Genomic DNA, 27,918 nt, shown 5'->3' with positions numbered 1-27,918 from the left:
AATCAGATGCGCTGCTTCCCTTTCATAAAGCTTTATTTCACAGATCCCCTGCGACAGGAGGCCTATAGGCAGCCAGGCTCATTATACATTTACATACACTGTCTGCTCCTCATGTTAAATAACTCAACATTTCAAGACAAAAACAACACACACACATTGTTTCAACTAAACAATATCAGAATGATGGTAATAACAACAACCGTTGTCAAACTGGATGTCTTTTTTTTTTTCCCCCTCAAGGGTCTTATACTGTCTTTTCTATAAATTCAGTCATCTTTAAGGTGCACTGTAAAGTCTGCATGTGACATTTCAAGAAAACCTGCACCAGAACACATGTTGAAGAGAATACAGATATTTTTTTTTTGTCTATTCTTTTGGATGTTTCGCCCTCCTTTGTCCTCCTGTATCAGATCCTGCATGTTGTTATGGAGTCAGCACAGGCGTGCCATTTGTTTGGCACACTTTTTTTTTTTTTTGTACTGGAAAGCTGTTGTGATGTGGCGTGAATCTCTAAGCTGAAGCGGAGACGTAAGGCGCGTCCATGAATGGATTGGGGGGGGGAACTCACAGGACTTCTGCAATTGAAAGAGAAAACATTTCAATTTGAAAACATTCAACCTGTTCCCCAGTTCATGCGATCTCCAAACCTGCGACGTGCTGCGCTTTCATGGGGCCCGTTTTCATCAGGAAGGGCTCTCCTCCCGTGACCAGTCCGCTCTGGGGAGCGGCCGGGTTAGCGCCGCCGCCGCCGCTGCTGCTGCTGCTGCTGTTCAGCTGCACCAGCTGATGGAACTCGCCGTCGGCCGACACGCCGTTCTGGTGCGTGTCAGGCTGCACCCCGTTCACGACGGCGCCGGATGCGCTCGCGGCGGGACTCGGCAGGTTTTCGCCTGTCACGAAAAAAAATATATATTATTATTATTAATTTAACTGTTATGAAGTCCGCTATAAGTAAGTGGAAAATGGGTGAACTATTCCATGTCAGTTACCTTTACTGAGGTCTGCGTCTTTTCCATTAATCTGTGGCGACGCCTTCACATCCTTCTGTAAAAATAAAGATGTTATTCTGACAAGACAAAAGTTTTTATTGGTAAAGAACAACACTAACTTTTTCTCCTGCGTCGCTCTTGCGAGTCCTCTTCATTATCTCCTCGAGACGCTGCGCACAAAGCAAACAAACGGAAAAAAAAAATCTTTGCTGTGATTTGCTCAAGATGAAAGAAGAGGAAGGACTTTTAATGGAAATGTTTCTCCTCACCTTCTTTCTCTCCAGTCGCTCCTGCTCTTCTTTCTGGAAGTGTTTTTCCCTCTCGATGCGCTGCTGCTCGGCCTCCTCGCGCGCTTTTGCCTCGGCCTCCTCTCTCTGTAAACAGGTCGAAGCAAATGCACAGCTTGGAAGATGTCTGTCAATATAATGGAATCTCTGGTTTGCTTCATAATTACTGTTGTATTAATTTTTTTTGTTTGCCTATCCCAGTTGACTCCATTTACAACGTACACATTTTCACATCTGAGGAGAATTTAGAGTGTTCAATAAACCTTTTTTTTTTTTTTTCCCCTAGAACATCAGAACTGCCGGTTTGGATGCTTATGATGTGGTGCTCACTGAATTAATTAATGTTTTAGTTTCTAGATTTACTTGTACTTATGAAAAAAATGGGTCGTAAAAACATGACATTATTCACAAATCAGAACTTTAATCTTTAAAGTAGACAATTACAGTATTTATTAAGAATAATAAGATATATAATAAACTCAATAAAAACAAAAATAAATAATAAAGGGTATGACTTTAATCTTAAAAAATATACAGCTTTGTATGTAGAAAACCTTTCCTAACAAATATTTTTTCCCCTTAAAAATATGAATATTCTTATATTGTGGTTTTAATCTAAAAAATGTATTCTGATTACCTAAAACTTTTACATCCTCAAAAATTTATTTATAATTTTATGACTGATTAAATAAATCTAAACAAAAAAAAAACATTCAATCTTATGACTTTGGAACAAATTTTTTAATCTAAAACAAAAAACAATGTTATTGTTGTAATATCAGTCAAAATTAGTGGAGAAAAAAAAAATGCTGCAGATTTCCACCAGAGGGCAGTATTTAGCCAGCCAGTGCTGCAGCCTTCAGGCCTTAGCAATTCATACAGTTGAGTACATTAGTGATAAACTCTCTTACATGGTTCAGTGAGTATTCTCACTCACCACCGAGCAAGCATATGTGCTGAAGTGAACTATGACATCAAACTTATAATGGATGCAAAATGTTCAATTCTGTCTATTTTGTGAGCAGGCTACAATCAATACGGGCAGGTACAATCACATGTTTCGACACACCCAACACCTTGGATAGGATACATAAGATCCCAGCAAGTATCATTCATTGTCACATTGAACAATAGGAGAAAGGAGTCAAGGCGAGTGGCCTGGCGCACACTGACGCCGCTTGTCTGCCCGCCGTCAGGGAAGGAAACACAGGCCTGTCACTATCTCCTCCATCACAATGGCTGCCTCAGCCGCCACTTATCGCTGTTATGGAGGTCACCAGCTGGCATGTGACAAGGGCCCTCTCTGACTTAGGGCTCACGCATATAATCCATGACAGCGGCGCACATATTCTCCCCTTTAATCGACCCAGATGCCAGACAGCGCATGCAACTATGCATTAAGAGCCCAGATTGGAAATGGCCTCTCAGCATGGAGCGGGTGATCGTCCGTTTCCTTAATGGAAAGTTGAAGGCTTTCACAGTATTTACATTTGATAGTATTGGAGACTAGCGAGCGGGCGGAGGAGGCGTGGCTTTGTATGAGGATGACGACTTGCATTATAAGGTCCAAACCGACCTGTTTCTGCAGCCTGTCGTTCTCCTCCTGCTCAGCTCTGGCCCGCTCCTTGGCCGCCTCCTTCTCTTCGGCTCGCTGGGCTTCATCCCTCAGACGCTGCTGCTCGGCCATGAAACGAGCCTCCTCCTCTCTGCGTCTCCTCTCCTCGGCATCCCGCGCCATTGCCTCCTCCCGGAGGATCCTGGAAGGATGCGTGCGTGTCACTAATGGCATTTTTATTTAAGTTTTTTTTGTAGTAATCTGTGTTTTTAATTGGGGTGTCAGGTGATTAAAACAGTTAACTCGCGATTGACAACCCTAATTTTTACCACAAGTATCTGTACATACAGTATGGCCCACATCAGATTACGCAATCCGACCTGTTCTTGTGCTCTTGCTCTTGGCGCTCTTGCTCCTCCCTCTCCCGCTGCTCCCGCGCTTGTCTGCGGTTTTCGGCCAGGACGCGAGCGGCCTCCTCGGGGTCGTTGGTGCCAGCTGAAGGCCTGCCGGCGGCGGCGCCGGCAGGGGTAGCAGGATTACTTGTGGCGTTGACTGCGGGGCAGGCGGATGGTGCGGAGGGCTCTTCCTTCGGCAGGGCACCAGAAGAGGCTTCAACAAGTGGCGGATTGGGGGAAGGAGATGCGGCTGGGGCCGCAGCCGACATATTATCCGAGTCTACGGGAGAGGAAAGAGGAAAATTGTATGAAGGTGTGCAACAGTGCTTGGAGGCTGAATAAGCAACAATAATAATAACAATAATTCTACTAATGTGTGTGAACACCAGGACTACAGTATAAGTATACAATAATGCTGAGTTTTGAGTCACACTGTCGTCATGAAGATATCCATTTTAAAAAAACATTTATTTTTTAGCTGTGACACTTTGCAGTCATCTAAAACTATAATACCTCATACTGTGAGACATTTGTAATATTTTAAGTTTTTCTGTAGCCAGATAGGCAAATTAAATATAATCACAAAAACCAAAAAATGGTAAAGACTATATACAGGTGCACTTAAATAAACAGAAATATCAGAGAAGAGTTCATTCATTTCAGGATTCTTGATATGGTGACGTGCAAGTTTTGGTTAGCGATAATTATCAAAATCAGGGGCGGTCGATACCACTTTTTTCAATTTCTCAACTCGAGTAGTCACTGATACCGGTACCACTAGTACTTTCCATTCATAAGATTAAGAAAACAAAAAAAAACTGACATATAATTTCAAAGAAAGACCGATATATCGCTACATCGCATTTTTCCTTATTTTTCCTACTTTCTATTCTTTTAATTTCTTGATCATAAAATGACAACAAGAGGGCGGCCGATACCAGTATACAACTTAAACTAATGCCGGGTACTGGCCCAATAAAATACCTGTTATTGGTATTCGCACATCCCGAATCAAAATGATAAAAAGTGAGATCATGAAATCGACTTTTTATGTATTTAATCTATAGGGCGAGTTTCACATTTGAAATCAAACTACTCAAATAAATTGATTGTGCCTGCACAAAATTGTAATTATATGCGTCTCAGCATCTGAATCAACAGCGTGCTTACTGTGTGCATATGTATCAGCATAAAATCCAAAAAATGTTACTCAAAATGGTCAATTCTTGATTCTATTATTTGGTAATTGTATGATGCAGCTCTTGCAACTGTATTTTATAAATTGTACCCAATTTTGTTCTTCCATCAAAAAGCAGTGGTTTTTAATCTTTATGGACCTTGCATATTTGTGTTTAATTATCAATAATCATCACCAATATTTGTGTTTCAAAACTAAATGACCAAAAACATTTTGCGAAACCTTAAAAGAGTGCGGTATCCAGACACGCTCTAACATGGAAGGCAGCCAAAACTAAACCTGAAGTCACCTTGAAGGATGAGAATCGTCACCGTGGTTACCACACTCACCCTTTTTCTCCTTTGGAGCATCAGACTCCTGTGGTTCCTGGCTCGTTTCCACGGCGACCGTAGTGACCGTCTGGGGCTGCACCCTGGCGGGCGTCTGGGCCCGTTTGGGTCGGGTCTTGGAGCCGGGAGGGGGCGTCTTCTTCCCGGTTGGCGTCTTGGAACCCGCTGCTGCTACCAAAGGCGATAAGGGGCGACTTTTGGGAGGAGCAGGTGACGGCGGTCTGGTTCTTGGCTTGGGGGTGCTAAGACGGGAAACGGGGGAAAAGTGACAGGAGAAAAAGTGAGTTTCCAGGTATACTTGTGTATGAAACAAAACTAGGTCAAGTGGAAGCGCATGTGAGAGAGACTCCGCTTTGTGTTGACACCATTCTCCGGCTCGACGGACGTGAAAGACATAAAACCCGGTTCTGTCTGAGTGCTTCTCACTCTCATTTTCACAGGCGTGCTTTTGCCCATATTGGTGCCTGAACCAAGTCCAGCAGAACTTTTCTTAGTACTCAGATGAGAGCATCTCAGACCATCTGTTCGAAACAAGCTGGCTCCAAGAATAAAATAACTTCCCTCTGTGCTGGTTTGACTGTTTCAAAACTTGAAAAAGCGATTATTGCCCTTCAAACACCTGCCAAAACAATCATCTAATTGTGCCAAATTTTCCCCTTTAAACGTTCTAATAAAAAAAACTGAAGTTTCCAATGCTGTGAAAGTACCCTGAATGCACCATTTTGCTTGTGTAGCATTAGCAACTATGAAGTGTGTAGCATTACGTTATTCTGTTGTCCCTCAGCGTGATGCAAGCTGTTTAATGACACCCCAGTTGGAGTTAACTGTAAAACTAAACACATGACAATAAGAATTACATCAATCATTTTTAAATAAAAAACATGCTTCGTTTTTAAAACATCGCTAGCCTAGCGCTAATGCTAAAAGCGAAGGGAGGGAGGATCTCATTCAAAAACCAACAGGACATTAGCATCGACTTAACAAATATTTTCACACAAATGCTGTGGGAAAACATACCCGCTTGTAACATAACACTACACAAAGAAACTATTTTTCCCAATGTGTAAAAACTGAGTTATTTTAATAGAATTCAATTGTAACTTTCTTCTGTACTCATAAGTGTGTCAGCCATGGATGCTCGGCACCACACCACCCCCAAGAGGCCAAAACATGCAGGAACAGTATTTTAAGTTGCTATTATTTTAGTATGTTCCCTATTTTTTTTTATCATGGGATAGGTTGCTATATATGGGTAATACCTGGACTCTGGCTGGGACTTCCTTGTGATCGTGGTTGGCGACACGGTCTGCCTCTTCTTCTGCACTCTCTCTTTCGTCAGAGCGCTCTTTTCTTTCTCATTCTCCCTCTCCTTGTCTTTCTTCTCTTTCTTCTTTTTGTCAACCTTGGAAAGGACAACAACATAAACCGAGGTTAAAATCGGTGCACGCCGTGACGTAAACGTCCATTGGTTACCTAGCAACAGACGCTGCCGCAGGTTCAATTCACACAACAGTTTTAAAATAAGTTTCTGCCATTGTTAGTCATACCATTTTCCTTTTATCCTTCTATTCTCCTTCAAGACAACCTTGAGGGTAAACTCGCTCTCAAGCTTGCCTCTTAACACACATTTGCACTCCTACTGAGTTCATTTTTGCTGTCTGCGTGAAGACGCAGCCAGCGGGCAAATGTATTTTTACCGGGCCGCAGTGAATCGTCATTAATATTCAAGAGGATAGTCCCACTACTTTGGATCAGGACACCGACCACATAGCGCTTAAATCAGAAATATTAATGAACCAAGCAGCAGTTAATTGTTGGCTGGAGGGATGTTAGTTTTCCTGAGCTGTCGTTGGCTGGTGAGAAATCACGTCTTTACTGCATTAGAGAGTGGCGAGTCGCATTCATTATATTTAGTTTCCAAATTTGGTTCCTTTCCCTGACCTGTACGCGTGTGGGATCTGTTTGTGCATCAGTGTGTCTAAAAACATGCAGAAAAACAAACAAACAAACAAACAAACAAACAAAATCCAGCCGTTTTTATCCACTTATAGGGGGCGGCCATTTGTTGTCGACTAAAGATGACATCACAGTTGCTCAGAGTTCAGGCAACGACCAATAACAGCTCACCTGTTGTCTGAAGCCGAGCTGTGATTGGTTGTTAGCTGAATATTGACCAACTGTGATGTCATTTTCATTCGACAGCAAGTGGCAAAATGGCCGCCATCTGATATGAATAAAAACTGCTGGATTGTGCTGCTTAACTCATATTCCACAAACAGAATAGTAATCAAAATACTGTATTAAGACTAGTGGGGCTATACAGAATATATTGTTGTAAAAATTTTATTTTGACTTCCTCTTTAAAAAGTAAACATAGCTCCCACTTGTTGCCTAGCAACACAATGAACGACTGGCTTGCCATTTACTCTGAGCACGGAATAGATGGCTTGGTCTGAAATCCAATAAAGGTTGTCGCCAGTATGCCGAATAATTAATTTCATGGCATAAAAATTGACACTCACCAACTCGTAATGAGATGAATATGAGAATAGAGGTTATTGTTCAGATTTAAAACATCACTGAAGCAATTAATGTTATGTTTATGAGCCTGGCTGCACGGGCCTACCGGTGTGGAGTTTCGTTGGCGTTGGCGCTGGGTGATGTCGGGCGTGCTGGCGGAGGAGTGCCTCCAGCGCTCGGCGGAGTTCTGATGCTGGTGGTGGGAGCAGGCGTTGAGCGGACTGGCTGAAGCTGAACGGGAGCAGTGATGAGAGTCTGAGTAGCGTGTAGACGTGCAGAGAAAGGGGGTCACACCATGCGGGGTGATATGAAATTCAATGCTTTGTTTTGCTTGTCATTGAATCATTTTGGAAAGAAAATTCTACTGACAATTCTCAATCAACCTAACCCAGAAAAAGCCACACAAACATGAGAAGACGCGAACTCCATACGAGAATACATTATTGAGAAAAGCTCAATAATGTCCCGTCAAATTGGCCGATGTGATATTAGTAATGACGACGGGATGCGACACTCACAAGAGTCGCTATTGTTGAGCAGGGTGGCGGCGCTGCGGCTGCGAGCCAGGAAAGACAGCGTCGGCGTCATGAGCCGCTCCACGATCCTGCTCTCCCACGGGCTCAGGCGCAGGCTGCGGGCTGACACAAGAGGGCGCCGTCAATATCAGATGTAACTTAATTGTGCTGCAGTCCTGTTTTGAGTTGCAAATATGAAAAGGCAAACATTTTAATTTCCCTCATAAGGTTGAATAAAGAGTCTAGACTGTTCATCTATCCAACAAACAATATTGGATTTTTTTTTTTATACATGTATGTAGTTGCAGACATTAGATGACAACATAGAGAGCTATTTTCCACTATAAACACATCACACACAAGCATCTGCTTATTGGACAAGCACAATATATTGTTTGTGAGTTCCATATGACTGCCAACATCGTCCACGCTGAGTATCATGTGATGAACATTCATCACAATGCCATATATGAATTACGTCAGGGGGAAATAAAAGAAAATCATGCATCATCAGCAATTTCGGGCATATAAAACAAACCTCATGTCGGAGAATTACACACGAGGAAATGTGAAATGACTTTTTAAATCATAAACTACAAGCCTAGTCTGTCACGTTTGCTGCGTGTTTAACGCCGAACCAAGAAATCGACTGCCTCCCGTTGCTAGGCAACCGTGGTGTACCGCCGCCTCTCTCTTTTTTTTTTTCTTTTTTTTTTCTCTCTCCAATGCGGCAAGGAGGCGGTTGTGTTGCTGCTGATCTGTGTGGGTAGTGTGGCGGCTGCGTCCGTGAGGAAATGACAGCACACTCGCTCTAACCAATGACCCTGGCGTTGCAACTTTGCCGACACGCAATATGTATCAGTTCACCAGTGCCCTGTTTTGTGTGCACAGTATTAGAACTCTTTATTCGTAACAATCAAGCATAATGTAACTGCTAATTACTGTACATAACAAGAGATGCAGTTTGTAATGGTACATGAGGCTTGGCATATCTAAAATGGCTGCTACATGTAGAAATACAACTACTGTAGTCTGAAACAGCGGCTCTAAAAAAATAAATTACTAATTTCCGAGTGAGAGGAGAAAAAGATATATAAAAATATATTTTAATAAATACAAAAAATATATAAATGAAAATAAAAACAAATATATATTTATATACATAAATTAATACAATTAAAAATACATACAAAAACAAAAACATATTCAAAAAATAAAAATATTAAAATAACTGAAAATAAATACAAAAATATATATAAATAGATTTAAATGTCAATCAATTAAAAAACGCTCTGCTCTTTCAGCATGAAATGCATCATGAAACGTTATTTAAATGAGGGGGCGGTCCTAAGTTTGTCTTGGGTTGAACTTTGGTTGATCGACATGTCAAGTCTGTCGGACTGCCCGTTCCATAGCAAGAGAAAAATTCATATACACGAAAGGAAGAATATACCATTTCATGATGCATATGCTGCATGAAATAAATAATATGAGAGCATAGCGTTTTTATTTGACTGACATTTAAAGGGATATTGCACTTATTTAGCCCATTATAGCAATAAAAAGTTAATATTTTGTCTATCACTACTTTGATACTTTTATTATTTTTCACATACAATTAATACTTTTAAAAAACAATTTTGCAACTTGTTGTCGACTGAAAATGACATCGCATGTGCTCAGGACTCAGGTAACGACCAATCACAGCTCTGTTTTCTAGGTTTGGTCATGTGACAGTCACAAGCTGAGCTGTGATTGGTTACCTGAGCCCTTGTGACGTCATTTTCAGTCGACAGCAAGTTGCAAAATGTGTTTTTAAAAGGTACTGATTGTACATGAAAATAATGAAAATATCAAATTTATTATAGACAAAATATTCATGTTTGACTGCCAAAAATGGCTAAATAAGTAAAGTATCCCTTTAAATCTATTTATATATTATTTCAACATTTATTTTTATTTTTGAATCTTAGTTTTTATTTTCATATGTATTGATGTGTATATATTTTGGTGTTTTTGTTTACGTTTATATTTATTTTTGTATGGATGCAATTATATTTTTATATCCATTTTTTTTTTTTTATTTATTTAGGCATTTTTTGTTTTCCATCTTATAATTATTTAGTGCAACAATATGCCACTTAACTGTTTGACCGCCAAAAACGTTTAATAACGATCAGTAAAATCACGACGTACATTGCCATAAACCTTAAATAACATTTTTATTCTCAGTGCAACGTCTAAGTGCAGCGCTGCCTGGTCAATGGGTTGTGGAATCTAAAACACTAAACTATGGCCAGCAGATGGAAGCATTGTATCTCTTTTCATCAATGATCAAACCCTCCGTCATATCAAATTTTTAATTTGATAACGTGTGGCAGTGAAAGAGTTAATGGCAGTCGGGCTCAATCTGTATTCTACAATAACTGAATGATGCAATTAATTATGTAAACCACAACTTTGTTTAAAAAAAAAATACAAGAAAACTGAGGTCATGTAGTAACAAAATTCAATGTTACCACAGTACATCATAAATAGAAAAGTATTGTAACTTAGATGAGCTCATAAGAAAACCATTTTACACCGACCACCACCACCATGACCACACCAACAGAAAGGTGGAGGAAGACACCACACGAAAATGCCATGAAGAGACATATAAGATGATGAAACACTATCGCGAAGCATGGTGCCATGACTTCAAATGTGAACGGAGGTTGATCCAAAATGCAGAGGCCACTTAAAAATCAAAGACAACCAAACCAAATGAATGAAAACAAAACCACGATGCTTACAAAACCGTGAGAGTGTTGTGGGCAAGTGTGTGGCGAATGACCAGTCACCAAGCACAGGCAGGCAGGCAGGTCACCAGACACAACAATTATCAGAATCATAAAATCAAAACCAGATTAGGGTAAGAGAAGGGGGAAGCGGGATGAGGAGGGTGGGAAGCCTGGCGGACACTGACGTTGGCTCGTCCTTACTTCTGTTGGGGGAGTTCCAGAGCGTGGCAGAGGACTTGGACAGCCTGTTGTTAATGACAGGGTCCACCTGTCTCGGCAAGTTGACCGTGGAGGCCGAGCATCTGCCTGCACCGGAGAGAACGCAACACACAACATTCTGTTCACATCAGCGCCGCCGTGCTATGGGCCTTACTCGGGTTCATACCCTTGGAGAAAGGGTAGCGAGGAGGAGGGGACATTTGGAGGAACAGCAAGGAGGAGGTTTGGGTTTGTTAGAAAATGAAAGATTTGCTTGAGTGATATGAAACCAACACGCGAGCAAACATTATCTAAACCTGAATTTAAAAAAAATAAATCTCAGCACTGACATCATGTGTGGGACCTCTGGTACTCCGCCCTCGCAACCGCAAACGCCTTGTAAGACTATTTCCTTGAATTGCGTCAGTCGGATGAGGGCGTGCAACGCTTCTTAAATGAAAGGCCTGCGATCAAGCGAGGATGTGATACGTTTGTTTGTCGCGGGGTCTCTGGCAACGAAACTCACTTTCCCTGCGGGAAGTCTGGTTGAGTCCCCCCGCCCAAGACCATCGCTGCTGGCGGATCTCGGCCCACGTCTTCTTTGTCGACCTTTTGATGGCTGACTCGTATCGCTCCTGCGCCACAAAGACGGCAAATTATCAAGCTTGCAGGAAACAAAGAGTGCTTTAAAAATATGATTTCTGCTTCAATTTACAGATATGCACATCATCGTCAAGATATACTCCAGTCTGCTTTGCAAGACAAAATGACAAATAGAATAAAGTGGGTTTTTTTGGTTTTTTTTTTAAACGTTTATTAATTTTGTATTGTAAGTGCCTTTTTTCCACAAAAACAGCATGTGGGCTACAACTGCCTTTTCCCCTTCTTCATTTCTAATTGAAATAAAATCGATTTTTGGATATTAAATATCGATTCGATTCAATTAATAAATGAGAATCTCGATTCTTTTATCAATCGATTTTTTTGGCACACCCCAAATAAACGTTGACGAATATGATTACCAAAAAAAAAAGTACTAAATATCGAGGCAGGTATTTGTTGAGGTAATTTTCTGCCACTGGGTGGGATTAGCGTTTCATGTTGGACATTGGTGACAGGAACGCCACGTTAAGTTACGTTATGTTGCTCTTTTCAAATTCAGAGCAATTGGTATTTGGAACATAAAGCACCGCAAGGACTTCACATTATTTTTTTCATCGTAAATTACAACTACTCACCAGAACCCACAAATAAATATATTTTGAATCACATTTATTATTGCAAAATTGTGTTATAGTGACTCCTTTGCACAACGTATGTAAACTAAAGCATGATCAACAATTGTGTTTACATTTTTTAATACCACTCAACATCATATTTAATGCTTCTTAATGCCATTTAAGGCCCTAATTTTAACAAAATCCATTTAATGACCTGCGGAGTGAACGCCCCATCTATGTTGGTGATTAATGCACCTGTTGGTATCAGACCCACCTTGTTCTTCTCCAGTTTCAGCCTCTGTTTCTCCTCCAGAAGTGCTCTGCGTTTTTCAGCCTTCAGCCGCTGTTCCTCCAGCTTCTTCCTGCGGTCCTCCAGCTGGCTCTCTCTCAGGCGCCGGGCCTTCTCCTCCTTCTCCAGCCACTGGGCTTTCTTTGCCGCTGAAAAAGTTAGCGCAGACATGAGCGTCACAAACATTTCATGTAGTAATCGGGCTTCATAAGGTATTAAAGACGTATTAATGACAAAATGACAAAATGTACTCCTCACATGGAGAAGTATGGCTAAAGAATGGAAGAGTCAAACAGATGGAGCGCTGTTCTTTCACAACAATCTTTGCAGCAGTAAATGGAAGTTTCCTGTGGTGCTTCAAAGTCTGCTTAAGCAGACGCCAGTCTGTGCACGACCGCGGCTCATTTCTTCGGGGAACGATTAAACGGCAATCAGCTCTTAAATTAAACTTCTGTCATGCTGGATAGCAGCTGTGTCTTTGACTTTGAACCTTGAGATTTGTTTCCAACAAAAGGTACATTCCAGTTCATTTTGTGAAATAATTAAGAGTTTTTTTATGCCAACAAAATCAGGTGGAGCTGTCAAAGGTCAAAGGTTAAAAAGCAGAGGCGTCAGGCAATTGCATGAGTTAACTCATGATAAATCACAAATTTTATATCTGTTCTAAATGTACAACAAAATATTTATTTCTAAGTTTTCATACATGTGAAAAAAATGTTTAATAGAAATCTTATAGTCATTGATACAGTAATTTCATAATAATTCAATAAAACTGATTTAAAATTAAAAAGATGTACTGTACTGTAAAAAAAAACAAGTGATATTGATTTGTGTTGGTCATTTTCTGCCACTAGATGGCATAATTGCATTTGTGAAATGTTGCTGACAGCTCAGTGCATTTTTCTTTCCATACCTAATCTTTAACATGAAGTAACTTTTTTTTTAAATAAAAAAAAATAAAATCGTAAAATACAACCGCCCCACAAATATATGCATTATTATTAAATTTATTATTGCTAAATTTTGACATGGACATGTCTGCTGCATTGCGACTGGAATTTTCCAAGTAAGGTTTCCAAGTAAGGGGCGGTCATTAATCGCGAAAGAAATTAGTGAATTAACGCACTAATTTTGACAGCCCTGTTAAAAAGAGTTACAGAATAAAAAAAAATAAATCTTTATCTTTCTATCAGTTTTCAATAATTATGGTCACGGCTGAGCTGAAAAACCAATACCAGCTGATTTGTACACCCTCAACTAGTCAGCAGTCAGTCACTGGGCAGTGATATTTCACAGAGTTTTTTTTTTTTTTTTTGAACAGTATTACAAGTACTTTGTGGACTTAGTCCCGAGGAATGTAGCAGCGTCATGCCAAGAAACGATAAGAATTTTCTCCCATTCAATGTTCAGCAGCTCTTCTCTGCAAAGAAGCACCAATGATAAACTCTTCTGGTAATCCAATTACTTGGGGGGGGGAATCCCATTATGCCTGCAGGATTACTGCAGAATGGTGGAAAATACATTCAGATAAAGCTTGTGTTTGTGCTTATAGGCTTTAGGATAAATCACCATTCTCCAGCATACTCCTTTATTTGGGGGTTCTTAAAATACGGCGAAGGTGTTTTAATTGCAAAGCATCACTTATATCAGGATTGACAGATTGCACAAGAGGACAGAGCTCATCACTTCGTATTGATTTGCAGAAAACATTTCTTGCTAAAAGATGAAGTGAATACAAACCTTTACCGAGAACATAAAACTAACACTGGAAATCGGATAAAAACAGACTGCAGCAAATTAAACCTGGCTTGAATATAGCGATAAAGATACAGATCCAGCAGCGTGACCACACTAGCAACACTAATGAATGTGGTAATTAAATCTAATCGGTCTGCAAGGCCTGGTTTCAGCTCATCTTTCACGCCCAAGGCTCCATCATATTACTTCTCTTCTGCGAAGATGACTGACATTTTTTTCTGTTCATTTAAAAGAGCATCCGAAAGGTCAGATGTCACAGAAAAGAAAAAGCCCTTCCATAAACTGATCTCACAAAGTGGAAGCACAGATTTAGCAGAATCTCTGGATGGAATCATGAATTGATTAACTCATTCACTCCCAGCCATTTTCACAGAAACGATCCCGTTCACTCCCGGCTGTTTTACTGAATTTTGACTGATTTTGCAAGGCCCACAGAATATTGTGTTCTATTGCTATAAAAGCATGGGACATATCAGAATAAAGACTAAAGTCTCTTCTTTCATCACAAAAAAAAAGTATGTTTCTATCTGTTTCCGTTTTGCAGCAATTAACATTAGAAGAGAGCTAAGTTTCATCAGTTTTCACAAATCTATTTAAAATTGCAAGTAATTGAGCTTTTTTCTACATGGCCCTGGTTGTTCTCCTTTGCTCTGCTGCCACCTGCTGGCCGTTTGTGTAATAACTACCATTTCTGCAACCCTTCTTTGCAGTTGAGAGGCTACATCAAAGCCTTCTGTATGCTCTAGCATATAAAAAAAAAAAAAAAAAAAAAAAAACAAGTCTAAATACGTCTTTGGGACACTTAAACATGAAAAAACAAAAAAACGTATTTTCACGTTATTGGGAGCAAATGAGTTAAGTGGTATAGCCCAAGAATTCATTTATTTTCATTTTTTAGCCAAAGCCATAATGGTGATCGAAAGTGAAACATGCATTATTTGAGGTGGAAATGAACACCCTTCAAAATCAAATGAAAAATGAGGACACAGATTAAAGATTAAAAAATAAATAAATAAATAAATAAATAAATAAAGAATCACAGTGTTATGCTCCAGATAGTGAATCACCTACTTTTGTTATTTCTGAATGATTTGATCGCAGGTATGTTGACAGTTTTAGTGAAGCACCTTACCTTGCAGCTGCGTTTGCTGTTCTGAAAGCCATGCAAGGGAACAACAATAAAAATGGTCAATAACCATCAGCGGAGAGCCAGAGAAGGGACCATATAAGATGTTAAAAGGGCAGAATAAATTACATGCATCAACCCAGTTCAGCAGAACAGCATAAAAGTAGCGTATTGCTCACCGATATATCTGGCTCTCTCCTCCCTCCTTTGCTTGGCGAGCTTCTGTCGCTGCTCTGAGTTCATTGCATCTGTGGAAGAGCAAAACAAAAGCAGTACATTAAACTTCCGTTTTGAATTCCAAGCGATTCTAAGCAAGGCTCACGGGTTTGGATGATTTTTCAAGGTCGAATATGTATGTCAACCAATTATATAGTGGGCAACACTTCAGCGCCCTCACTATGGCAACCACATTTTTTTTAAATCCCTCCTGCTCTCCTGGGTCTGAAAATAAAAAATATAAAAATATACATACTACACCAGGACGCCATTAAATGTGTCCGGCCCCTTGCCTGCCACGATACTCGACAGAATATGCTATGGATCCCCATCGCAAATGATTTGGCTTTTGTCCAAAGCCATCTGTCTGGCGGGAATGAATTGATCGACATCAAGCGTAGAAAATTATGTAATTGTCTCACACATATTGAATCGCATTTTAAGCGGCACCGACAGGAGAGAGAAAATGATCATTTATCATTTATGCTGAAAGATATAAAAACGACACTTGATTGGAGAAATGATTCCAACTTTCTGTTTTATTGACGGTACATAATAAAGTGAACCGCCACTTTCAAGCTAAAGGCCCACAGACTACAAAGTCTGAAGCACTAAAACAAAACTGCCAAAAGGAAAGCAGAGCTGCATTGAGTTGCAGTGAATGAACCCGTGCTATGTTGTTATTCATCATCCAAACCCCACTATATCACGGACTTTTAAGCCAGGCTTTTTTTTTTCCCTTTCTTTTTTTTATGGGTTTTTACAGTATACATTACAAACAATTCCGAATTTTCAGTGTAGCAACACTGAGGTCTACATTTGATTTTTTTTTTAAATAAATTTAAGGATGTTTTAATATGTACATAATATTTAATTTGGGGTCATCTTAACTCATTTGCTCCAAAAAACCTATAAATACGTTCTATTTTACATATTACCACACTCCCAAAGGCATATTTATATGATTTTTATGGGGTGTTTTTTTAATGCTAGAACATACATGCAGCCTCTGAACTGAAGAGAATGCTTGAAGCAATGGTAGTTATTACAAAAACGGCCAGCAGGTGGCAGCAGAGTATGAGAGATCAACCAGGGCCATGTTGAAACAAGCTCTTTTCCCACTGTTTTAAACTGATTTGTGAATAATGATGAAACTTAGCTATATTCTAATGCTAAGTGCTGCAAAACTAAAACGGATGGAAATATACTTTTCTTTTTTTACTCTAACTCTAATCTTTCTTTTGGTATGCTCCATGTTTTTATAGAAATAAAACACAATATTCTGTGGGCCTTGCAAAGTCAGTTAAAATCCAATAAAACAGTCGGGAGCAAAAGGGGTTGCTTCAGTGAAAATGGCTGGGAGTGAATGAGTTAATGGACTTCTGCACTCATCACTTCTGCCCCCCACAAAACTGCCTAATTTCAGGTGTACAAGAACAAAATGACAAAAGCAAGGTCATAGCTCACCCTTCTTGGGCTGCGGGCTGCAGCCGGCGCCTGGGGCCGACCTGTCCGTCTTGCAGGAAGCATCCGTCTCTGTGGGGGTTTCTGCTTTGGTGCAGGACTCAGACTTTGGAGAAAGGTCTGCGACGGCCGAGTCGTCTGGCGTCAGAAATACGCTGCTCAAACACTTGTCTCCATTGTGGATGGATTCAGAGTCGCCTTGCAAGGGTAGAGCTGGGGAGAGAGAAAGGGAAATTAACTCAATTTTTGCATTTCTGGCAGATAGCAACATGCATCAAATAAAAAAAAAAGAATGACGTCAACTTGTGAGCCGACTGACTTCCATTGCTGACACACTTTCACAACCAAACCTCAAGAGTTCACACCCGCTTCATTATCGCAAACACTGCAACCTCATTAGAAATCATTAACCTCTCTTTCACATGTCATTCACAAGCACATCTGCGGCAAGACTGCACAGCGCTACAGAAAACACCTCCTGTCAGCATTCGTTTTAACACACCAGCAGGCATAAAACTAACAACCCAAATCATAACATTCACTCCGACTAAAACAAGTGAGTGACTCAAATTCACATGGAATTTTAACCCCTTTGGAGCCATAGATTATTGCAGTGAACATGACACATTTGGTGACTAAACCAATAAAAATGCTCAATTTGGATGATGTCAGCACTTCTGGTTCATGATTGGATCCTGGCTCACTGATCACAAGTCGCAAGATGATTTGCATGGTGTTCATGTTAAAAATGTTACATATAAGCTTGGTACGTTTACAACACGTTACATCCTCGCGTCCACTATGACAAATAAAAACGTGAGACAATGACAACAACAACAAGGAGAAGGAGGAAAAGAAGGAGAAGATGAAGAAGATGAAGAAGAAGGAGAAGGAAGAGAAGGATAAGATGGAGGAGAAGGACAAGAAAGAGAAGAAGAAGATGAAGATTTGCCCAGCAGAAAATATGCGGGTCTGAAGGGGTTAATTAATGTCAGCTTTTACACCAAAATATTTCTCACGATAAATTGCATAAAAACCTTAATTAAAAAAAAAAAAAAAAAAAAAATTCTGTAAAAATAAAATAAAAAATAAAATAAAGATTTTAGTCTCAGTGCAAATTAGGGGTCAGCATTGTCTGGTGTCACTCCCCAAAATATAGATGTTACTGTGAATAAACCAAGAAAAGAGAAAGAAAGAAAGAAAGAAAGAAAGAAAGAAAGAAAGAAAGAAAGAAAGAAAGAAAGAACGAAAGAAAAAAAATCCCTGTTATGACTTTTGTGTTTTGTTCTGTTGACTTGCCGATATGCTCAGTGACCTCCACTGTATGCCCCACCCATGGTCATCTTTCTAGAAGATATGAGTGACAAATTGTGCGGTGCCTCACTGTGACAGGAAATAGAAGTAGAAGCAAAAAATAAGGGCGATGGAGCCATTTACACACTTGCATGAGAACATGTCAGTAGTTATTTGCCGAGAAAGACAAAGCTGGCAGACAATGACAGAGGGGAAGGGGAAAAAAATAAAAAAAATAAAATAAAATAAAAATTGCAGTGGACACTTTTACATTAACAAACGAGAGACAAGATAGAGATGGACACCGAGAGACCGAAGGCCAACTCTCCTCTCAGTTTGCCAACAATGGGCAGATGGAAAGTGACGCTCTCCTTGGGCCCGACCAAGCACTCACCCAACCACATAAATTACAGATTAACACCGGGCTTCTTTCCAACGCACCCCACCGTACCGCACTAATGAGGAATTGTGGGATGTAAAGTTGGATTCAATTTGTGACAAGGAGACGGGAACAATGAGGGGAAAAAAAGCTGCTCAAATAGGATGGCCACAACTTGTGTAAAAAAAAAAAAAAAAAAAAAAAAAAAAGGGTTAGTGTTGAGGGGGAAAAAGAGAAAAAAAAAAAAAAAAAAAAAAAAAAAAAAAGGACTTCTGTCCTTTTCCTGTCTTGAGAAGATTATTTTATTCACCATTTGTGACTGCTTAAACTTGGGATGTTGGATACCACTTTTTTGCAACTTGAGTAGTCACCGATGTCAAGTACCGATACCACAAGTACTTTTGATTAAAAAAAAAAAAAAAAAAAAACTAAAAAAAAAAAAAAAAAAAGGGATTAGTGTTGAGGGGAAAAAAGAAAATCTTGAGAAGATTATTTTATTCACCATTTGTAACTGCTTAAACTTGGGATGTTGGATACCACTTTTTTGCAACTTGAGTAGTCACCGATGTCAAGTACCGATACCACAAGTACTTTTGATTAAAAAAAAAAACTAAAAAAAAAAACTAAAAAAAAAACTAAAAAAAAAAAAACTAAAAAAAAAAAATTTTTAAAAAAAAAAGAAAAAAAAAGTTATTTTTTAAGAAAGAGTTTTATTACTTAAATGTCAATCGTAATTTCTAGTTCCTGATCATAAAACCGCCACAAATTATCCGGCCCAAGTACCAAAACGTTTGATGAAGAGAGGATTGTAAAATTCACTCTACTATCTTAAAATACAGCAGGTATACCCACACCCTTCCCCAGGGTATAGTGAAAATTTGTGTAGTTTTTTTAGTTATGCTGGAAACAAAAACAAAAAAAAAAAAAACACACTAATTACAACACCATAAAGAACAGCAGGCGTCCCTGTGATAAGACACATAAAGTAACAGGACAAAGGCTGACTGTGGTGCAAGAAGACCGTCCATCACATGATAGGCGACTTGTCCAGTTGCTACCAGCACGGTGCAGGTGTGGTTTTGTTGTCTGTAAGTACTACATGCGAGATGGCCACATTATAGAACAAAATAACATGTTTTCCCTCTTTCAAAACTCTGCATTAGTCGCTTGTTGTGGTTGCCACTTACAAGAGCAAATGCTGAAATTAACACAAATCGATCAAATGCCATCATCTGAGGTTTTTTCTAGTAAGTTCATAGATATTTGACATTTTGTTAGCCTCCCGGTAATGGTGTATTTCCCCAAGTCGTTTTTAGCTTAGCTTAATAGAAGAGTCATAAAAGAACAAAACATGACCATAAGGCCAACAAGCGGATAGCCGGATGGGATCACGTGCGACCAAGCCCTCGTGACAGAAACACAAATTCAACACACCCGTCGCCCTCTCCCTCCCCTCCCTCACTGCCATCTCAGGTTTCTGTGCCACTGTGACAGACTTGCCGTTTATAAATAGCGACGGCTACCACACAGAGAATGTCGGCCATAAAAGGGGCGGGCGTCTGGCGAGGCACCTCGGGAGACTGTGCAGCAAGTTGACAACTCCACAGAGGCGATCAAATGCAGCACTGCAGCATGTGGCAGGACGCACTTCCTGAAAGTTTGTTTGAGTCTGGCCTGCAGAACTGCAAACTGAAAGTACCAGACTCAAACAGAGCATGGAAAGAAGGGTTGGGTATCACCATTAAACTCAAGCCACAAATGACGAGAATCAGAGCTAGCTTAGATGGATCATGTTACAGGAAGGCAGACTTGTCTACTAGATGAACTAAAAGAGATTTAAAGGGGAAGTCAACCTATTTCTTTCTTTTTGACAATAATATGTTCTATGCAGCCCCACTAGACTAAATACAGTATTTTGGTTAACATTGTGTTTCGAGGAATATGAAGCAGGAAAATCCAGCCGCTTTTTTTTTTTAATCCATTTCAGGGAGCAGCCATTTTGCCACGTTGTCGACTGAAGATGACATCAAAGTTGTTCAGGTTTCAGGTAACAACCAATCACAGCTCAGCTTCAGAAAACACCTCGTGACCTGTGATTGGTTGTTGCCCGAGCCTTGAGCAACTGTGATGTCATCATCGGTCGACTGCAAGTGGCAAAATGGCCGCCCCCTGAGATGGATAAAAACGGTTGGATTTTGCTTCATAACTCAATGTAATATGAATCAGAATGTCGTGTTTAGACTAGTGAGGTCACATATAACATTTTATTTTCAAGAAATGTTTCAGGTTGACTTCTTACAATTAACAAGTGAAATCTCAAACTGAACGACTCTGAAAAACAGATTCCAGGTCAGCTTTTATTGGGTGTCTAATAGATTAAGAATACAGTTTTATTGGCTCTAAATCTGGTGTAATGATTCAACTTCCCACTCAAGGACGGAGGGTGAGGTTGAGTGTGCCCTGTGATTGACTGGAAAAGTTAAAAACCACATGATGAGCCATAATTTTTTCAATTTTAAAGACTTGTGAAAAACTAACCAGCTATTCGTGAAATGGTTAATTTAAACTCTTCCCTGAAAAAAAAAAAAAAAAAAAGTTGAGCGATTATGATTTTATAGCAAATTTTATGAGTATTACTGCATTAAGTACAGCATCGGCCATTTTGGATAGTCACGTCATAATCGTGACGTGCCGTGTGCGGAAAATACACATTGAACACAATATTCAAAATCCAGAAAAATAGCCGGAAGCGAACGGGATTGCTTCTGTGAAAATGGCTGGGAGTGAATGAGTTTTAAATATCATGAACATGTCTATGACGATTATTGTGGCAGTTTTAATATCACGATATCGCCCTTATCGATACATCCCTAGTTTCCTGTGCATATTCGAAAAAGTTACTATAAAAATGCTTTTCATTCAGAAAACTGAATGGTCCATTTAATTAACAGGTGGGGTTACTAAAATCACCCACCACACCCCCTGTGTTGTGTGAAGCGGGTCAAACTCCATGTAGTTATGTGTTGTGGACATGAGCGTGTCTTTGTAATGAGTGGAGTGTGTTGTTAGATCTGGGTCAGGCCACCTCAGGAATCTCAGGCATCCACAACGCTACATCCACACATATACAAGCAGTATGTCTTGTGGATATGTCTGCCTAGCATGCAACAATTTGGTAAGCCCACCTACTTCAAAATAAGCACTTTTTTTGCGTACTATAATATACCTTTAAACTTACTGTATGCGTTTGAGTGCTACATGTCATTGGTGTGTCCTGCCCGCACTTCCTGCGTGCATTAAAAACACGGAAATGCTCACAGGCAACAAGTGTCCACGCCCGGGGGTAGAAGAAGAGGAAGAACATTCCTGAGTTGTTGACGGCGACAACAATGAGGACACGGGGCAGCTGAGTGTGCGACATTCCCCGCATTTTCCATTCTCTATCAATTAGCACAATTTTCTAATACTCGTGACAAATAACAATAGAGCACAACAGAAGGTCAGTGAGTTCGAGATGGTGCGCAACGGTGGAAAACAAACAAACAAAAATGCAACAAAGTGAACCCCTTCGATGGGTTATGGCGTGAGAGTTTACCGGCCCGACAGCAAGCAAGCAAGATAAGTTTGTGTGTATGAAAAAGTGCATCGTGTCAAAACAGACTCTGGAAGAGGAAGAGGAAGGCAGGATGTGACTTCTTTGAGAGGAGGGGACGTCTCCAGATGCTTTTCAACAAAGAAGTGGGTTACCCAGTCACAAAGCTGCAACGCAGGCGCAGCATTCATCATAGATGAATCATTCATTATTCATATTTTCCTGGTTCACTCATCCACAGTTGGAAATAGATACTAAAAGAAGATCAACAAGAAGCTTTTTTTTTTTTCATCTCACTTAGATGAAAACAACTTTTAAAGGCAGAGAATATAGCTCTAGATCAAGCCTGACGTCCGGGAGCATCATTTCCTCAGCCACGACCTCATGATGACCTCATGTCCACAATGTAGCTCTGGTGAGCAAGAGCATGACGCAAATAAATACAGACATGTTCTTCAAGCTTTAAATGGGGCATAGATGAAGTCATAACATGGAACGCCTGTTTTGGGAGTACAACCAAGAAAATATTAGGGATGTAACGATATCCAAATATCACGATACGAAAATTATCACAATATCGTGGGGAGGTTGGCGATGTTGATAATTGTCACTGATAGCTATTGGGGTAGTCACTAATTTCGTAGTCCTAAGTACAATTTCTTTTCTTTTTCTTACTTAGATTGAACCCCAAATCTGATGTGAACTCAGCATGATGATAAAGATGTGCAAGTCACGTTTGTGTGGGAAACTCAAGTCAAGTCAACACAGGAGTCATCATAGTAACCACAGCTGACCTGCTCCTTCCCAACATTCTTGTTTCGGACTCCTAAAGTAGGGCAGAGCACCGCGCTACTGGCTAATGTCCCGGCAAGTGTGTTGTCAAAGATGAGGCGACGGACTAATCTCTGTCTCACTTTTTCCAGCTTGGCTTGGCCACAGCATAACACTCTTGTAGAACGTATGGAAAAACACAAAAACAGGTAGATGAAAGAGCGATTCAAAGGCGTCAAGGTGAAAAACCAATCTGACAGCCTTGAGATGTTTGAGGAGGAGGTAGCGCAGCACAATCGCAGGAGACTGCAGATGTAATCAATTTTACTGGTGCAGCAGGAGAAGCTGCGTTTTTACTGATTCACTGAGCTCAAAGTAGTCATAAAGGAAGCAGAAAAGCATGAAATTAATCTGGAGGTGCAAATGCAACTGACCACTAGTGCATGTCTTTTTTGTTGTCTGTGATCGGTTCGTATTCTACATTCTAATATTAGAATCTGTGGACGCAGCGGCAGAATTGATGCCTGCTGGATGACGTGTGAGTTGGTTGTGAAGTGAACAAACGGGGGTTGCTAGTGCAGCATGCACCCATATACACACACACTCAAGGCCAAAGCAGAGAGTGGTGCCGCATCTGTTAGCGATTCCCCCGAGGTAAGAGCAGTGCATCAACACACAAACAAACATCCGAGCGTAGTTACTGCACAGCACAGTCGAAGAACCTCGGAGATCGGCTGACAAGATACAGATGAGCTTCCGTGGGACTAAAACCAATTACTTCGAGACCAAGGTGAACTTTAAATAGATGACATTTCTACCAGCAGACCCTGAAAAGTTGGTCGCATTTGCGAGCGCATTGGTCGCAGTCTCAAGCCCTGAAAATAAGAATTTAATGGCTAATCCCACCAATGTGATGCGACAGGTCTATTAGGGCCTAAACTCTGACTAATACAGGAAATAATCCCCAAACAGGATTAATAACATCAACCACCAAAAGGTAATAAGGAGGGAAACATGAGTAATCTGAACATAAGCTCTCAGGAAGCGCTTTCATTGTCCCTCCTTATACTGTGCATTAGAATAGAGACCTTCCTCTCCTTTTCCTGTGCAGGCGTCATGGCTGAGATTTATAACATCTGCTCTCGGTTTTACTGACGCTGACGTGGAGCGTGCACAGAGAAGAGCTCTGGTCTCCTCCTTTTCTATGTCTTCCCCCCAAACTCCCACAACAGTTTCCCAGTCATTCTAGCCCACCATTCCCACTCCCCCCCAAAAATACTTTGCCCTCCAGTTCACATGCATTAAAGAAATCTACACCCACTTGGCAAAACTGTACATATCAGGGTTTGTCTTTATCAGTTTGTTCAGTTGTAGTATCCAAAATTCTGTGCACAGAAGATATAATCCTGAGCGTGAAGTTTGCATTGTCACATAATTGCAACATTTGTTCCCCAATAAAAATGAAGATAAATCAGTCCACAAAGGAAGCAGTTCACCTAAATAACTAATATTTGGCAAACTACTATTGACAACCTAATGACTGTTAGCATGACAAGTTCAAAAACACCTTACTTTTAAACAATGTTTTTTTTTCCAGCTAAAATTATGGAAAAGCATTAAGAAGGCTAGTAACAGATTTCACATTAGCAAAAGACATGGTCACGTATGGTATGAAATCCTCATTGGTTGCTAATCGCTAAAGCTAGCCCGTTAGCCCTTTTGATGTATAGTCAAGGTAAATGTATAGTCAAATATCAAATGTTGGTCACCTCTTTAATGAAGCACTATTTCTATATAAACTCAAGTACTTCATTAACAACTAGCTAGCAACAACTAGTTAGCATTTATAGGCATTGTATGTATTGTGAGCTGGGACGCTAATGATAACAGGCAAAAAAAATGGATGGAGCGATGATTAGTATGGTGTTTGCGCTTTATAATGCTAAGATTAGGTCATCGTCATGTCACACACAAGCAGTGTTTAGGGTTTGTTTGTTCAAGAATTTGCAGATAAACATGTTTCGTTATGTGAACAACTGATGTCATTGACTGCAGAAAAATAAAGAAATCAATCTTATGGCATAGATTAGGCTACTAAGTAGACAAATGTGGAGAAATGTGGAGCTTCCTCGACAAAAATGCCAGCTATTTTAAGAAGAAAATAGCAGCCAGTCACTGATATATAATGCTAAAACCTTCCCATGGAATTGTCACAATTTCCTGATACTTTATACTCCAAAGTAAAGAAAGGCCCACATAATAATCCAGGGGGCTAATGTCAGCCAGTGTTGCAAGGTTTTGAGGCTGTATTTCCAGACCGGCAGTGATCTTGACAGCGAGCCAAGAACATTACGTCAACATAGCTCGGGAGCAATCTGGACAAAAGGGAGTGAGTCGACGTCTCGTGATTATTTTCACAGTGACGTGTTTTACTGAAAACTGAGATACTGACTGAAGGGCAACGCCACAAAAAAAAAAAAGAGGACACAAATCACAAGTCCAAAGTTTTCCTAACTGCACCACTCACACTCTCCATTTTTTTCCGAACAGAGGCTTGGAGAGTGAACTGATTCCCTTTAAAAAACAGTCCAAAGTTCTTTGGTCATACTTTTGTCCAGAGCAGGACTTGAACGAAGCAACCTCACATCAATTCAAAACTGAGATACCAGAAAAAAATAGGATTTACTACAAGAAACTGTAACTCTGAATTTATTTTACAAAGAGAGATAGGTCACATCATACTATCAAGGCCTGGTCTCCTCTCCAAGCATTTTAGAATCATGATACCCTTTCAGAGCTCTACATGCACACCAAGCTGTAAAAAACAAACAAGCCCTGGCTGGGATCCTCTTCTTTTGTCTTCCCTTTGCTATTTTTATAAGACTCAGACTCTGACAGAGGAGACACCGACAAAGAATGTTTCTGTTTATCTAGCGTGCCTGCCTTTTTCAGCGTTTCACATCCCTGATAGCATCACTTGCTGGAAGCTCTCGGTGGAAGGGCCGGAAACCAATTATTGTGTTCACGGTTACGTTATTTTGTAGCATGTATAAAAGTCAAAGGTAACAGCATCACAGACTGGGTGGTGAGCAAAAGATTAAGGCTCTGAATTTGAATCAGTATCAACAAACTGTGCTACCCGGTAGTAACAATGTACCAAAAACACATGGAATCAACTTGAAATTGAAATCCCTCTAAAATCTCCCATAACAAATAAATGAAACTACTTAAGACCATGACCTATTCTGGACTGCCGACACTGCTCTTCCCACCAATATTTTTCCATTTGCGCCATTTTTTGGGGGCCTGCGTTGGCCTTTGAAACATCACGGTAATTTTGACCCGTCGACGTCTCAGAATTTTGGCCTTTATGACAATTGGTGGATATTTTTTAACTGAAACTTCTCAGCCAATCAGAGACAGGGGGGGGGGGGGGTGAATGGGGTTCCCTGAGTATAAGACAAAACAAAAAGGTCAAATAGAATACATTTTTCTTCGAATTTGAAGGTGTTTGGCCAGATATTCTATTGACTATTACACAGCACGAGAAACTCAATTTCTCTGGAACCCATCGTCCAATTTTCAAAATTCTTGGTGCGTTGTACTCAGTTTGAAGTGGCCATTCCAACCAGACTCATCAATTTTGACAGTCAGTTTGGGAAATCTTGTCACGTTGCTATTGGTAGTGGCTAGTAGAAGCAATGTAAACACTTTAATGGCAAGATAAGTCATGACAATAAGACACAAGCAGTGGGATGGAGGTAATTGGATGTGTATGCTATGATTTATAGGTATTAAGTGTATGGTGTACCCCTCCTCTCACTATGAGCAAGCTGGGATCAGCTCCAGCCCCCACTCACCGTGACCCTGTCAGGCATAGCGGTGTAGAAAATAATTGGGTGGGTTCATTCTAAAGTAACCACACCCATAAATAATTAACTAGAATACCTCAAATGAAGTTCTAGACATTAAAAACACCCAAATGAAGCCTCTCTTCTAACTGATGTTCCTCTGCGCATCAATCAATGCATTGACACCGCCACGCACACCCCCAAAGATGCAACATGGCAACAGTGATCAAGGTAATGGACGTCTACTGGAAACGGGGGAGGGACATCGTCCATCAACATGTACAGGTCAAGGGGAGATGAAGGGGTGATGTTAGTCTGAGAAGGGTTTGGATATATGCCTCTTGTTGACTTCATATACGAGTGGGATGTTTCCTTATTTTTTTTTATTTTTTTAGGGGTCGTTTCATATGTTGCTACAGTATGTGTCTGCATGACTAATGAAGACCAGTGCAGTATTTCCATTGCTCTACTTCTAATCTGCCTGGTAGAGATGTTGGGGAATGACAGGCACGCCAACATTTGCATCTAAATCCAGTGGGAGTTTCCAATTAAAAAAAAAACATAAAAAAGACATTTCAATATTAAAGATAAGCCGGATAAATAACCCGTTTCATAATCACATCTCTTTTATTTTACAACCCAGCATGACCTATTTTGATGCAGTGTTGTATACTCACGTTTATCTGTCAGTGTCAGCTTCTCCTCGAAATGATGTCCAAGATCCTTATAATCCATTGCGTCCATTCAGGCGGATTGTAGTGACTTTCCAGTTGCTGTCATTCCTCACGAGTCTCCCAAGTGCAGGAGCTGCAACTCCCGGTCCAGATTCAGCCAAACACGCCCTTACTAAAAAAAATCCGACCGGAATCGAAAAGAATGGTACAAAAATAGTAGAAGTAGTTGAATACCCACTGAAAACGACGATGGCGGTTCGGTGTTTCAAACTATGTAAAGTGACGCGAGTATTTTTCTAATATATAACTAATTGGCAATGAGCGAGTGAAACGTGTCTTCTGTGGAAAATCCACAGTGGGAATAAAACGCCTCGGTCTTGCCACCGCAAAATGGTCAAGTTAACTGGATTCACGACACACTTCCGGTTAGGGTGTTCACTATAAAACTCGATACATGCTGCGCATTTTCACAAAAAAAATATACATTTTAAATCTCTTCATGGCAATAAATACCTG

General features: G+C 40.3%; 1 protein-coding gene across 7 annotated transcripts; it reads right to left on the bottom strand.

Annotated features, from left to right (window-relative positions):
- Positions 1 to 15: 15 nt before the first annotated feature.
- LOC144007396 (uncharacterized) lies at positions 16 to 27,807 on the bottom strand. Of its 7 annotated transcripts, none has more exons than XM_077507012.1 (18): positions 27,406 to 27,807; positions 16,846 to 17,055; positions 15,342 to 15,410; positions 15,169 to 15,189; positions 12,264 to 12,427; positions 11,296 to 11,404; positions 10,773 to 10,877; positions 7,792 to 7,911; positions 7,380 to 7,528; positions 6,013 to 6,155; positions 4,754 to 4,995; positions 3,212 to 3,506; positions 2,853 to 3,033; positions 1,259 to 1,363; positions 1,109 to 1,159; positions 990 to 1,041; positions 648 to 890; positions 16 to 575 (listed from the first exon to the last, which is right to left on the bottom strand). In XM_077507012.1, the coding sequence occupies exons 1-18, from the start codon at positions 27,470 to 27,472 to the stop codon at positions 565 to 567; spliced, it is 2,337 nt and encodes a 778-aa protein (XP_077363138.1). In that variant the 5' UTR covers positions 27,473 to 27,807; the 3' UTR covers positions 16 to 564. The 7 variants fall into 7 exon arrangements, with proteins under 7 accessions (XP_077363138.1, XP_077363137.1, XP_077363141.1 ...); XM_077507011.1 differs by having other exon boundaries at positions 990 to 1,044; positions 27,406 to 27,806; XM_077507015.1 differs by having other exon boundaries at positions 990 to 1,044; positions 7,380 to 7,504; positions 27,406 to 27,806.
- Between the last annotated feature and the right edge of the window lie 111 nt (positions 27,808 to 27,918).

Source organism: Festucalex cinctus, chromosome 19 (genome assembly GCF_051991245.1).
Source record: "Festucalex cinctus isolate MCC-2025b chromosome 19, RoL_Fcin_1.0, whole genome shotgun sequence".
Classification (NCBI taxonomy): Eukaryota; Metazoa; Chordata; class Actinopteri; order Syngnathiformes; family Syngnathidae; genus Festucalex; species Festucalex cinctus.
This window is presented reverse-complemented; position numbering and strand designations above follow the sequence as displayed.

Bases quoted from the DNA above. Each gene is read 5' to 3' on its own strand.
- LOC144007396 (XM_077507011.1), bottom strand. From the start codon at position 27,472: ATGGACGCAATGGATTATAAGGATCTTGGACATCATTTCGAGGAGAAG. The intron at 15,411-16,845 runs GTGAGCTATGAC...GCTCTTCCACAG, and splicing joins CAGCCCGCAGCCCAAGAAGG to ATGCAATGAACTCAGAGCAG. The intron at 1,045-1,108 runs GTTAGTGTTGTT...TTATTTTTACAG, and splicing joins AGAGCGACGCAGGAGAAAAA to AAGGATGTGAAGGCGTCGCC.